Here is a 15,170-nt window from a genome sequence, read left to right as displayed (position 1 = left end):
TTCTTATAGCATGCTCAGAGCGCTATGGTTCCAATATTATTTGTGGACCAGTGGGGGGAGGGGGTATCTGGGGGAAGTTTTTGTTACTCTGCTCAAGTCGGGTGTCGAACCTAGAGCTCCCTTTATAGGTAGACAAGCCAAGCCAAGTTCAAGCGTACTTATCCTCCTGACCACGCTTCGCACACTTAAGATTTGATTTTTAAAAAAAAATCTATAATTGAAGTTGTTTAAAAATTATACTAATTTTCTCAGGTTACGATGGGGTGATCAGTTATGAAGTTGGTAGAGTACAAGCTAATAGGATGTGCTACAATTATCTATACAAAAACTTCAATCTGCTAAATGATGGCAGATATGGAGATGAGAAGGATGAACTTTATAAATGCCCTACTACGTTGGAAAGGCAAGGAGCACAGTGGGAACTCTATTATGATTCAACTTTCGTCTCACCTGACGGTGTAGAAATCCATTGCTTTGCTATAAAGCCTATTGCAAAACATCGATTTTTAGCTAACAATAGGAGGAATAAAGTAAGATATTTGTTTTAGACGTAAATGTTATTCATTTGTTAGACTTTTAGACCTTAACGAAAACTTTGTTCCCACTCATCTTGTGTGTCTCTGTCTTGCTGGACCTGTGACTGTATTGTAAAGTTGGCATCAATGCTCACATCAAAATCTTTCCACTCCTCTAAATTTGAGGGCATCAGCAGTGGCTTATTTAAATGTTGAGTTTCACCATTACAACAAGGCCCAAAGTTTAAAGATGATAGCAGTATTTGCGATCAACCTATTTTATCACATTTGAGGATGACAAAGCTATTATCAGCCAGTGGTCTGCATGTGAAACGCTAAAAAGAATTCCATCAAACTTTTTTCTTCTGATTACTCTTGCTGCTTAATTTAATTTACTCTAGAAAGTAATCTTTTCCCGCATTGTAATGAAATCACCACTGTTTGTTCAGTAAATTAAGAAATAAGTAATGTGATTTGCCCTGAGAAGTTATAAATAGTATTAAAACTAAATGTGATTTGACCAATATTGCTGAAGCTTAAATGGCATGGGGGCAATAAAAAACTTAAAGGGCTTTGTTAAAACATTTCTAAAGGACTTAGAATGTGGTATTGCAAAAAAAGGCAAAAAAAACATCCAGAATCTGATAAGTAAACCATATGCAGACACATTGTTTAAGAATAGCAGATATTTGTTATGAAATTCCCATAGAGTCTACACCAACTACCTCTTTCAACACAATAGAGAATGTATGGTGAATAGGGCTTATTCCTAACATTTCTCTTCAGTCTTCCATTTTTTAAGGATGAAATAATTTTGAATTGAATTTACAGCTTTGTTGTTATAAGCAAATGAAATCTAGCACTGAACAATGGGATGAATGGTACAGAAACTACAGAGAAGCTTTCTACATGTCTGGCCATGTGCTCATAGCAGATCCTAAAGAATACATTTCTCTTGTGCAACAAAACATCTTGGCTGAACAAGAGTGTTGTGCTGATGGCAGGGATTCCAAGTCCTGTAACAGATTCTATAAAATATTCCCTGACATGGGCTCCACTGACTTTGCAGAGTTTGTAACAGGTGAGAGTGTATCAAAATATTAAAAGCCAAATATATGTTTTACTAATTGATATTATTTAAAATATTTATTTGTCATGAATCTTTATAACTGGGATATGTGTTGTAGGAAATATTCTTAATTAAATTGTATGTCAGCATGTACAACAGGTGAAAGAATGTATTATCTTCCTTGGTGATAGGTAGTTAAAAGGTGTTTTTTTCAATTCCTACTGTTAGATGACACTCTGTTTATAGTTTAAAGGAAGTTGGAATGTAGAAGTCAGAAGTAAATATTGTAATCATATATTTCAGACTAAAATTTTTCACGTAGCAATATGACTTTGTTGACAGAGCATGGTGCTTATAATAGGAAATTTTGTAGGCTCAAGCTCTATACTAGCTGTAGCAATTGTATTTGAATAGAGCTTTGTATTGTGTTATGTTCACAATCATCTGACATACAGGGATTTTATGGTGCCTTTAAATATATACAACACACTGTTAGGATATACTGGTACTTAAGAAAAACACAGGCTGAACAATTTTCTTGAGTTTTTGAGTTTAGTACTTTAAAACGTGATCCAATAAAATTAGCAATTCAAAATATTTGTACCATTACAACTTGAATATACAATTACAATTGGAATAAAATATTACAGTTAAAACACAGTAAAATACAAGCAAACAACTAGTAATCCAGTTAGGAATAAGCACACTAAATAATTCGCATGAAACAATATCTGTTGATCTGTGACTGATTATGAATAACTCTTATATCGATCTTTCTGATTCCTTGCAATCATCAATAATATATTCTCTACCTTGTCCCTACCTCACCATTACTGTTGTCTGGAAGGGTCTGCCTGTCCCATGTTCCCATGCACATTGCACATTTGATTTGACCTGATATTATGGACAGTTCACTTCCTACTGGTCAGCTTATTGTGCTGTCATGTGTGACATTATATACACACACTTGTGATAGCCTGATTGTTCTCTTCAGGTCTACACACTGGAATGTGACTTTGGCCTTTTTTGCTTTAAAATGTATTTTGCAATGACCTATAAATTAGGAATGTTTAGTTTATTATGTTATTTGAACATAAAGTAGGATTTGATTTTTTTATAAAGATTTTCCTTATATTGCTTGGTTTGCTACTATTTTAACAGAAAAGTTTCACTGTCACTGTTATTAGAATTTTTTTAAAGTCAAATTTTGTATAGTGTTTTAAATTGTTCTTTAATATGCACAACTCTTGCATCATTGATTGGGAAAACAGTAATCATCTATTGGGAAAACTGTCATCATCTATTGGGAAAGATCATCAATGATTGGGAAAACTGTCATCATCTATTGGGAAAACTGTCATCATCTATTGGGAAAACTGTCATCATCTATTGGGAAAGATCATCAATGATTGGGAAAACTGTCATCATCTATTGGGAAAGCTCATCAATGATTAGGGAAACTGATCATCTATTGGGAAAGCTCATCAATGATTAGGGAAACTGCCATCATCTATTGGGAAAGCTCATCAATGATTGGGAAAACTGCCATCATCTATTGGGAAAGCTCATCAATGATTGGGAAAACTGTCATCATCTATTGGGAAAGCTCATCAATGATTGGGAAAACTGCCATCATCTATTGGGAAAGCTCATCAATGATTAGGGAAACTGTGATCATCTATTGGGAAAGCTCATCATTGATTGGGAAAACTGCCATCATCTATTGGGAAAGCTCATCAATGATTGGGAAAACTGCCATCATCTATTGGGAAAGCTCATCATTGATTGGGAAAACTGCCATCATCTATTGGGAAAACTGTCATCATCTATTGGGAAAACTGTCATCATCTATTGGGAAAGATCATCAATGATTGGGAAAACTGTCATCATCTATTGGGGAAGATCATCAATGATTGGGAAAACTGTCATCATCTATTGGGAAAGCTCATCAATGATTAGGGAAACTGTGATCATCTATTGGGAAAGTTCATCATTGATTGGGAAAACTGCCATCATCTATTGGGAAAGCTCATCAATGATTGGGAAAACTGCCATCATCTATTGGGAAAACTGTCATCATCTATTGGGAAAACTGTCATCATCTATTGGGAAAGATCATCAATGATTGGGAAAACTGTCATCATCTATTGGGGAAGATCATCAATGATTAGGGAAACTGTGATCATCTATTGGGAAAGCTCATCATTGATTGGGAAAACTGCCATCATCTATTGGGAAAGCTCATCAATGATTGGGAAAACTGCCATCATCTATTGGGAAAGCTCATCATTGATTGGGAAAACTGCCATCATCTATTGGGAAAGCTCATCATTGATTGGGAAAACTGCCATCATCTATTGGGAAAGCTCATCATTGATAGGGAAAACTGCCATCATCTTTTGGGAAAGCTCATCATTGATAGGGAAAACTGCCATCATCTATTGGGAAAGCTCATCATAGATTGGGATAACTGCCATCATCTATTGGGAAAGCTCATCATAGATTGGGATAACTGCCATCATCTATTGGGAAAACTCAATGATTGGGAAAACTGTGATCATCTATTGGGAAAGCTCATCATTAAAAACTATCATAAATGAAAGGCAAAACTAACATTGCTGCTGTAATATTATTGTCATTATACTTACTTTTTTTTTTATAGCTTCTGCTCTTGGAGACCCACACATTACTACACTTGATGGTCTCAACTACACAGCAAATGTTTGGGGGGAGTACATACTATTAGAAATACCTTCTGAAAATTTCACCCTTCAGGTAAAGTTTAATTAGTAGCATAAAATGAAAATGTTCCATCTCTCTCTCCTAAGCTATTATTGTGTATTCAAATTAAAAATGAAAAGATCTTTTTCCCTTAGGCTCGGACAGAGAGATATGAAACAAGTGATGGTGTGGTTACTAATGCCACAGTTTTCACAGCCTTTGCTGCCAGGGAATCAAACGAGAGCTTCTTCCAGGCAGAACTCTATTATTCCAACAAATGTAAATATTATTGCATTAAATTTCGGTTCCATTTGGCATTCATTACCTCTAATAGAATTTTTTGAAATATTTTGGTTTTGATTTTTATAAATGAACTACATTTGAAATTTTTTTTTTATATAGCCATGGTTTTATTTGCAAATGGAATCGACATCACAAGAAAATTTTACAGCAGTGATTTTGTCACAGAGATTTTGTCTGACCAGTACCTCTCAGTCGCGAAAGAAAAACAAAGCAACAAGACGCTGGTTGTCGTTAGCTTTCCCTGTGGTAGGTTTTTTATTTTATGAATTGTTTTGCTTTTTTAATTTGATTTCTTTTGTCTTTTTGGTGGTTCCCTAAGTTGGAAGCTGTTATAAGGTTTTTTGCTGAATTCCATGAAATAAGAAAAGTACTTTTATCTTTGTACCATTTCTTTAGTGTTCAATGACATTTTAGTATGCTTCAATTTGAATCAATGTACTTTTTTATTCACATTTAGGAGTAACAATTAAAGTGTATACAGCCTTTAAAAGTCTGCTGATTGAGGTTAATGCCATGGAAACACTTATGAACAAAACACAGGGTCTTCTTGGAAACTTCAATAAAAATATTTCTGATGACTTTACATTACCAAATGGAACTATGTTGCCAATTAGTAGCTCTGAAAAAGAAATTTATGAACATTTTGCCCAAGAATGTAAGCAGTAATAATTTTTTTATATAAAAGAGCCTCATCATTTATTTATTTTTCATTGTTTCATGTTTTAAACTATGTCATTTTGTATTTGTTTTAAATTGCATAATAATTTGGAACTAAAAGCTGAACAATGTGGTGTAGTGAATTACTAAGCAAAAAAAATATGAATTTCTGGTATTAATGGTGGAGGCTAAGGTTTTGCTAATTGTAAATATTTTACACACCCATATTATTTCAGTAATATTTTACAACATAGTCATGTGAAATTTTATAGTGAGTATTTAATTCATTAATCTGACAATTTAGAACCTAACAGTAATGAACACAAGTATATTTTTGATAACACTTCGTACAGTTCGTGACCACTTGATCCCATCAACTAAAATTTTGGATAGTTTCTCAAAAATTGTTTTTAAAATGTTTAATAGGGAGAGTGACGCCATCAAATTCTTTGTTTCAATATGAAGAAGGAAAGAGTGTTAATGATTATCAACATGATAATTTCACACCATTCTTTAGCAGCAGCATTGACCTTAGCGACAAGGAGAAGGCAGAAGAGTTCTGTGGCAGTAACCATCACTCTTGTGTATTTGACTATTTAGTCACCAGAAACCAAGCTTTTTCACTCTACACGAAACATGTGACCGAAGAAAATGCCATTGTGCATACAAATATTGGTAAGTCCTTGTTGGCTCAATGATTTGTGCTTGGTGAATAATAGATCATAACACCAAAGCCAGAAATAGTGTGCTTATGTTGTCAAGGAGATGGTTGTTTTAACTTTAGTTTAAGAACATGAAGTAGCCCAGTTTTAAAGGGATTGTTTTTAAGGGGGCTCAAGTTGAAGATGAAGGCTATAATTAGAATTTCAGGATTTATGGGATGGCCCAAGTCTACTCAGCTCTCATGTATAGCTGACAGCTTAATAGGGTTGAATACTACCAAACATTTTTTTTGCTATCCATATTCTATAATGACAATAGTCAGCATCAGTGCCCAAATGACTCATCATGGAATGAGAGGATAAATTCACTTTTCATTTACTTTTGCGACATGCAGAATACAAAAATGTTGTAATATATTGACAGAATGACACAAAGATTAAAATACATTTCTTAATTTATTATCTATAATAAATTATTTACAAAGCATTCTTCTATAAAGGTCAATTAGAGTATTAACAGGGTGTCTAAATTGGCCTTGAAACCATCAACTGGGTACAATTTAAATCTCTAAACAACAGAAATAAAACTAACAATACATACTAGTAGAATATACAAATATTTCTTAGCAAAAGAAGTCAGCAAAATATGCTGTAAAAATGTCATTGGATATAAAGTAGATAAGTCAATCTAAATTATAAGTGTTGGCATTATAATGTAATGTTTGTAAAATGTTTTACATATTTTGGATGAAGATAGTTTACTTCCTAGTCCAAACCTCTCGCGGGGCAATGGGGGATGGGAGCGGGCAGGGTTTGAACCCGGGACCATCGATAAATCCAAACAACAGTCCAGTGCGCAAACCGCACGACCAGGCAGCCATCCTGTAAGATTCTAATCACATCTCCAGACTGGTTCTTGTTTAAGGATATATATGTAGAGGTGTTTTATATTGCTTACTATTACTACAAAGACCAATCTTATAATAAAAATAAGGCTTGTTTTTGAGTCTGAAGATTGATGAGTAATGCAGTATTTCCTGTGGCTATGCAGCCCCAGCTGTAACCTACATAGACCTATCTTATACATGTAACACATTTAGTCACATACCTGTGAAAGCTGTCATTTTTTAAATAATTTAATTCTTTCTTCAATTGACCTTTTTTAAAAAAAATTTTAAAGAAAAAAAAAATGATTCTAGACATAAGACTGTGCACAAAAAATATAAAGGCATACTTCGTTACATTGATAAGCTAAATGAATCTAACAATTCATTTTAGAAAACCATCCTCCAACAATTAAAGTACCTAACAATACATTCGATTCCAATGGGAATTGGCTGGTTTATCAAGGGACACCATCAACACTGCAGGTTCTTTGTGAAGACATAGATCAGGATGAAATTATTTATGAACTTTTGGGTGACCCATTAGGTGTCACCATAAATAAAGCTGGCTTGTTAACCTATAGACCAGACTATAACCAAACCATATCTTTAAGGTAATAATTTTTTTTTTCTTTTTTGCAATATAAAGTAGTATTTTTTTTTATTTAATTTTATTATATTGGGCAAAAAAAAATGCAATTAGCTGCTTCAAATCACAATGCCTAATATTCAGTAATTACTAAACATAAATACTTAAGTTCTTGAAATCTGTTAAGTGCGCAGCAAAACATGAATGTGGAAAGGTGCTAAGGCATGTTGAAATGGAGAGAGAGATAGAGAATCCAAAATGGAGTAATGTAAATGAAGTTATTATTGATATATTATTAATGGTTTCACAACATTAAAGTCTTCATCATCTACTATATATGAGTCTGTTAGTGTTTAATTAAGAGTCTCATCTGCTCGTAACAAAATCTTAAGTTAAAAACTGCCGTTTTTTTTCACAACTTTTATATAGAAATATAACAAAAGTGCCCAAACCCTGGCTTAATGAACATTGACTAGAGATCTCAACTTGATAATTAACTATGTGCCTTTTCGTATACTAGCTTAAATCATGAAGTACATTTTTAAAAATTCATTTACATATATTTTTTAAAAGTTCCTTTAAAATGTAAGTATATTTATCTTCAATTATCTGTAGAATCACTATGGGGAATTTTCTCTTGTTGCACTTAATACAAGCATATTACAAGTACTAATGTCCATCTGGTTCTCAGTCTATCAATAGAGTATAGAGTCAGATTATTAAGGAAGAATTTTATGTTGCAATTCCATTGAGTATAAAATATTTAATCTACTTATTTAGATATTTTAATCACAGTATAGAACCTTCAAATAGTATTTATACTTTCAAATAGTATTTATACTTTTTTAAATGTGTATGGGCTTTCTAAAACTTTTATTGGATAGTCATTGTTGCATCCTAAAATATACCTAATTTATTTATAAATAGCTTTAGGGCTAAAGATTCTAAGGGAAGCTATTCACCTGTTTTGAACATTCCAATATCAATTTGCTCACTGTGCAATGGCCATGGTGTATGTGACAGCAAGACCACAAGAAAGCAGTCAGCTGATGGGTTGTTTCAGATACAAGTCTGTGAATGTTATCCAGCTTACACAGGTAAGCAAAAAATCTAAGCAACAAATTATCTCATCCTACAGCATAATAAATCTAATTGCGAATATCAATAATAATGTGAAAAAGTTTACAAAGTAGACCAATATGGCATACAATCACCATGACTATCATTGTAGATAGTCTCTTTCTAGTGTCTTGCTTTATATCCATATTTAGTTCTAAAACAACTGGACTGCTCAATAAAAATCCAGAAATCTAAAAAAATCCTTTTTTTGTACTTAAAAAAAAAATTTAAGTTGTATATTCAGATAGTTCAACTTCTCTATTTAACTTAATCATTATGCATTTTCAATGTATTCAACTATTTTCAATTGATTTAGTTTGCGTTTTGTCTTGTTCATTCTTAGGTGCTTACTGTGACATTGAGATTGATGCCTGTGCTTTGAGTCCATGTTTCAAAGGACAGACCTGCACTGACCTATCTGCTGCAGAGCAAGGAAATAACTCAGTAGGATATAGATGTGGACAATGCCCATTGGGGTATAAGCCATATTTGCAAGCTTGTGTTGGTAAAAATATTTTTTTTTTACTAAACATTTTATATGAAGGCTTAAGTCTACACCATTCAACACAATTTTACTGACCACATAACCTTACTTTATAGTCATCTAATATCATCCTACTTTCTCAACATTACCTTTCCTTCTAGGTTTTATAGAAAGTACAGCCAGCATCAGACTAATTCATCAACTACATGGCATTCTTTGCCATAGTTAATATGAGTTTAATAGACCCATATACTACTGATTTTTTAATTGGAAATAATATACTTTTGCTCCAATCTTATGTTGGAAGGACGTAATAAAGTACAATTACTTTGAACTGTGTCAAGTTTATAAACTTAACTTTCCCAATGTTAAGAACATTTTGTCACGGCAATCTCCTGCTCTTTTCCTATTCATGCTCCCCATGACTCACTTGCTGTTTTAAAAAAAAACAACATCGGCAGTGTGTATAAGATTTGTGTATTTTAACAACAAAAACTCAGCTTTGTAATTAAAAATTTCAAAAGTAATAGTAATGGTGGCAATTAACTAAATGTTGTTTATTCCCAATATAACTTTTTTAGTTTGTGATAGTTTGTTGGCTAGTAATTTATGTCTATTAAAAGTTAAAAACTCTTAGTTATTTTTAAATGCTCATAGATTAAAGTTTTTAAAAGTACATAACATAATCAATTAATTTATTACTATTTTATTTAAATTTAGACTTTCACTTTCCTGGTACTTTTGCCTATAGAAATCTTTTTGCAAGCTCTGAAGATCTTATCTTGCATTTTTGACTATCAGAAGGTTGTTGTGAGGCCATATGGCTATTGTGATCCTGTTTTTGGATTTCCTCATGATGTGATCTTTGTATTTAATTACCTACAAATCTGGACTTTCTAATTAGAACTATTCAGTCAGATGATAATTCTAACTTGAACTATAATATTCACATGATTATTCTTACTAGAACTTTAATATTCACATGATTATTCTTACTAGAACTTTAATATTCACATGATTATTCTTACTAGAACTATAATATTCACATGATTATTCTAACTAGAACTATAATATTCACATGATTATTCTAACAAGAACTATTCAATCAGATGATTATTCAGTTCATTTTGGATAGGAACTTTGACTTTGAATTCATATATCTAAACATAATTAACTCCCTTTTAATTTGACAAAGATATTGATGAATGCAATGAAACCAGACCTTGTGAACAGAAATGCACAAACACTGAAGGCTCATTCCTGTGTGCTTGCTCCGAAGGTTACAGACTCAGCTATGAAGATCAAAGTACTTGTATTGGTAAAAAAAAAAAATTTTCTCAAATTCAAATTATAGGTATAGCCAAGCTTGGCAATGATTTTTTTTTCAAAATATTCCAAAATATTTCTTTCTCTTGAAAAAAATTTTTTTTAACAATTTTATTGTCAGTTAGCCTGATCTTTAGATTAAAAATATCTTTCAGACATTAACATTTAACCTTATTGCCTCTTAGCCCTAACCTCCTTCAGAAATGCTTGGGCTAGAAGAGGATCTCGTACAGACAAAGCCGTTGTCCGCAGGCCGTCTGTTTAAGTTTTCTTTCCATCTTCTGCACCTGCCTTCAATAAGGCTTTCCTTTGGTTTTATTTATTAGAACCTTATTATTAGACCTAAACTACAATTCCTTGTAAGGTTTCCAACCTTTTGTTTTAAGATATCAATGAATGTGAAGAAAGAACATCTAAGTGTCACCAAATTTGCAACAACACTGAAGGCAATTATACATGTGACTGCTATCCTTTCTACACGCTCGATACTGATGGATTCACATGTAACCTAGGTATTTTTTCAGTGTAATCTTTTAATCAATCAATTGAATTTAGTCAATGTAAAAAATATACAATTATAGTTAAAAGTTGTTTATAGTCATTTCATTTATTTATTGTTTCACTTTTCTAAAAGATGGGGACAAAACTGAAGTGCGTTATCATTGTCAACATATTTATGCTGTTGGATCTTTCAGTAATAATTGTACATGCAGACTTGGCTATGACCGTAAACCCGAAGACCCTACATATTGTATAGGTAACCTTAACTTTTAAAATAGTTTGTTACAAGCTTATTGTGTTGAATTAAAAAGAACACTAATAATGATAAAGTTTCATTATTGCATAGGAGAAAAGTTATCTAGCCTCAATTTTCTAATCCTAGCTCTATTTTCTTTTTTGACGGACAATAAGAATAGTATTATAAATTATCTTAACTCTCTTCGTAATTATTTTCCATGGTCCAAGGGAATTATTCATTTTGCTCATTTGAATTTCGCTACCCTTCAGTAATTGTTTTGTTTGTGATCAGAAAATGTTGTTTTGTTTTGGTATAGAATTAAAGAGAACTGCAGGCTCTTTTTACACAATGCAAATTAATGTTCATAAAGCCAAAAATTAATTTCATTTAATGAGGTCCAATTGAGAGAAAGAATTAAGGTGCTAGTCAGGGGTAGTCGTGCATGACTGGCCAACATGTGACAAGAGTCCAGAGTACTAAATGCAGTCAAGCCTGATGAGTGAATAGACACCTCGCTGAAAGCCTGTAAAGAGCAGAGGGGATGTGCATGAACAAATTTGCAATAGGCTAGTGTGTTTCTATAGTTTTCAAAAAACTTCTGTTAACTCTATGTAAGCAGAGACTTAATAGTTCAAAACAGTTGAGTGATTGTAGGCCTACTGTTAGTGTTGATGATAACATTGTACAGTGTTCAGTGTTTATTTAGTAACAGAGTTAAATAGTCCAATGCAACTTGAATTCATCTAGTCCTATTCTGTGAGTCTGTTGTTGAGTCACACCTACACATAACTTCAAAACAGCAAAAAAAAAGTGAAAGGGACAAAAGTAAAATAGAGTAGCAAGAGTATCAATGTTGTAATCAATGTAATCAATTTCACTCATGAAATGTAATTTATAATAGCAGCAATAGAATATAATATTTGTTATTGAGCCTTTCAAGTCAATGGAGTTAACTGGACCTGTACTCACTACTCACTGTTATAATGCCTGCCTACATTCTACTATACTCACTTTAACCCAATAATTATTAATCATAGTTTTGGTGATCCCAGATGGCCACAGCTGATGTTTCCTTGGTCCTGTGTAACTACTAGGTGGTTTGAGTTTTTGTTAAGAGACTCTCTAAGTTTCTCCAGATTACTTCACCTTCTTCTCTCAATTACAGTTGTACTAATGTTGCTTTTTAATGTTACATGTCAAGTTTAGTCATCCCTTGTTCCAGCTCTAACCTTGGAACTTCCCTTGGCTTTGGCTCTGAATCTATGCCATGTATTTATTATCCTGATTAATCACTGTACATTTGTTCAAAACTCTTAAATCCTATGAACTTGAACTCCTTTTTCTGACCATTATATTTCCACATAATTAAAGCTTTGGCGATCCCCTTCCTCCCTGACAGTTCCTACATGCATCTTTGCCTTCAACTTACTAACTGTACTTTAGCAACCACAAATAAGCAGAAACTAGAGCCATACACAATATAATTATATAATATCAATCAGAATCGCTAGCATCATTCTATTGACGTATGATAAGCACCCCTCATCAATTACAAAAAGATATTTTCAATTGTCAACACTTTGAGACCACTATGTCATGCTTAAGATAAATCAGGTTTTTTATTTTTGGTTTTGGTCTAAATTGCTAGTTTAGTTTAAACGTTTTGTATCTGTTACAAAACCACATTATCTTTTGTATATATGTATGTATATATTTTAACATCTTTTTTGTACAATATTTACAATATTGACCATTGTCTAAGTTGTAACTTATCTTTTTTGATTGTTGTCATTAATTGTTAAGTTCATACAGCTTGTTATCTCAACACACTACAGCTAGTAATTACTGCTGATTAATATACCTAGCTGCCTAAATATACACTTGGATTTTTATATATTTTAATTTTAATGTAACAAAATACTCTCTGATATGTTAATTAAATAACCAAACCAAACATTCATCTCTTATATCAGATGTCAATGAATGTGAATATGGGAATAAACCTTGTAGCCAGAATTGTGTTAATCTAGAAGGATCCTATGAATGTTCTTGTTTTGTTGGATATCAACTAAATGTAGATGGAGTGTCCTGTGAAGGTGGCATATTTTAGTCAGCTTAATTTGGTTAATATTTTATTTAAAATCGTAATATTAATTACTTTAATAAAGAATCTAATATTTCTTTTTTAAGACAAATAATTATACTATAATGTTAAATTATTTTTCATTTTAAATTATATTTAGCCTGCCAGGAACCATACTACGGGAAAAACTGTTCCTATATTTGCCAGTGCAATGGCCGTGGCATTTGTGATCCAGTGAGAGGTTGCCTGTGTAATAGCCAGTGGACTGGTGCCAATTGTGAGAAGGATGTTGATGAATGTGCCCAACCACATGCATGCAAAGAGGGCATGCTTTGTATAAACACCATAGGAGCTTTTAAATGTGTGTGTCTACATGGATATAAACTGGAGAATGGTGTCTGTATAGGTAAAAATATAGCTCTTTTTTTAAATATATATATTTATATATATATGTTTTTGTATTAAAGGTCCTTAAATTTAGTATAGGGAATTTAACAAGTTTAAATGCTAAATTAGACTAGTATTTTAAATGGTAACCTAAATATTACTACAATTCAGATATCTTAATCATTTTGTTACCTATACAAATATTTCAGTTGCACAGTATATGCGTTTCTCACTTTTACACTAATCCAGAAATTAGGAAAATTTGCTATGAATTTAAGGGGTCTCTGTCTACTGTCCTGGCTTGGATTTTGTGTGTTGTCGGTCTGATACTACTACACTTATTTTAATGCAAATCCAAACACATCCAAGGGACGCAACAATTAACTATAACATACTTGATAAAACTTCTCAATACTTCAACTGATGTTTATTTACAGATTGGAGATGATCGTCTTGTCTATCTATCCGTTCTTTAATTAGCAGTCTATTCAATATCCATCATTCACCTGTCTGACCACGTCACTACTTGCTTAAAAACAATGCAAAATATTTATTTACAAAACTAATATAATCTCTAAACTATACTAGGTCACTACATTACCCAGCTTAAATGCTAAGTTTGAAAACTAAGGCAATGTGAAGGATAAAAGTTGTGACTATTCAGATAGCTGGACCTTTCCATTAGCCAATATAATATGCATAAAGCTTCTCTTATTGTTCTACTTTTAGTTTCTTAAGTAAAAGCCATAATTGTTTAGGTAAAGCCACACAAAAATTCATAGTAAATCATCTTTAACATGTTACTATTTAGTTTAAAAGATTCTTTTTTTTTTTTTCAAATATTTTTTTTTTAATTTGTTAGATCCTTATGACACATTATCCATTATACTTTGTCTAAATAAGAGAAATCAGATATTGAACTGGTTATATGGTATCTTTGCTCATATTTCAAATACAAAACATGAAATATTTGCTCTAAGTATTTCTTTTACAAAGTAAATTTAGTTTCAATGGGACTAAGTAAACAGTGTGCATAGTTTATGATTTTTTAATTATGCCTTCATATTTACAGACTTGAATGAATGCCAAGAATCTCTAGGAAACATTATATGTGATATGAAAACAGAGATGTGTATAAACAATTTGGGAAGTTACACCTGTGAATGTAAAAGTGGATTTAGCAGAAACAACATGTCTACTTGTGTAGGTGAGACTTATGGGCATTGTCTTCTTCCGTAATCATCTTCTTTTTTGAAGTAACGTCTGTATTATATAAGATAAGATTGTCTTCTAGATTTTGGATGAGTGCAGTATTTTTGCGACCTGCATATTTTGCCACATCTGTTGCGACAAAGACTTTGTCTGTGGCGGGGTTTACTTAACTCTACCAGCTCTGAGCCCCTGAAACAGATTCTCCTCTACCCTCTATGTCCTGAGCTCCTGTGGGCCATCCCCTTCTTTACTTACTATCTTAGAAGCTCTACATTTAATGATAATCATGATTTTTTTCTTATCAGTCAATGATTCAATTGTTCACAGTATCATTTAAGGCAAGTAAAAACATTATTCTCAATCAAGTTTTTACTTCTTAGGAGTCTAAATCAACTAAAATATTGATCAATATTAGACTTA

General features: G+C 32.4%; 1 protein-coding gene across 1 annotated transcript in view; it reads left to right on the top strand.

Moving 5' to 3' along the window:
* Window positions 1-15,170, top strand: part of LOC106065293 (fibrillin-2-like) — a gene marked incomplete at its 5' end in the record, with an annotated part of 39,350 nt that overhangs the window by 12,435 nt on the left and 11,745 nt on the right. Inside the window, 16 exons of the mRNA XM_056004251.1 lie at window positions 253-530; window positions 1,347-1,596; window positions 4,247-4,359; window positions 4,461-4,584; window positions 4,708-4,854; window positions 5,066-5,263; window positions 5,692-5,940; window positions 7,206-7,425; window positions 8,328-8,497; window positions 8,863-9,024; window positions 10,199-10,321; window positions 10,716-10,841; window positions 10,964-11,086; window positions 13,042-13,164; window positions 13,312-13,557; window positions 14,611-14,745. Of these exons, the coding sequence (XP_055860226.1) occupies window positions 253-530; window positions 1,347-1,596; window positions 4,247-4,359; window positions 4,461-4,584; window positions 4,708-4,854; window positions 5,066-5,263; window positions 5,692-5,940; window positions 7,206-7,425; window positions 8,328-8,497; window positions 8,863-9,024; window positions 10,199-10,321; window positions 10,716-10,841; window positions 10,964-11,086; window positions 13,042-13,164; window positions 13,312-13,557; window positions 14,611-14,745 (2,787 nt within the window). The remainder of the gene's footprint in view (window positions 1-252; window positions 531-1,346; window positions 1,597-4,246; window positions 4,360-4,460; window positions 4,585-4,707; window positions 4,855-5,065; window positions 5,264-5,691; window positions 5,941-7,205; window positions 7,426-8,327; window positions 8,498-8,862; window positions 9,025-10,198; window positions 10,322-10,715; window positions 10,842-10,963; window positions 11,087-13,041; window positions 13,165-13,311; window positions 13,558-14,610; window positions 14,746-15,170) is intronic.

Source organism: Biomphalaria glabrata, chromosome 11, assembly GCF_947242115.1.
Source record: "Biomphalaria glabrata chromosome 11, xgBioGlab47.1, whole genome shotgun sequence".
NCBI classification, from domain to species: Eukaryota; Metazoa; Mollusca; class Gastropoda; family Planorbidae; genus Biomphalaria; species Biomphalaria glabrata.
This window is presented reverse-complemented; position numbering and strand designations above follow the sequence as displayed.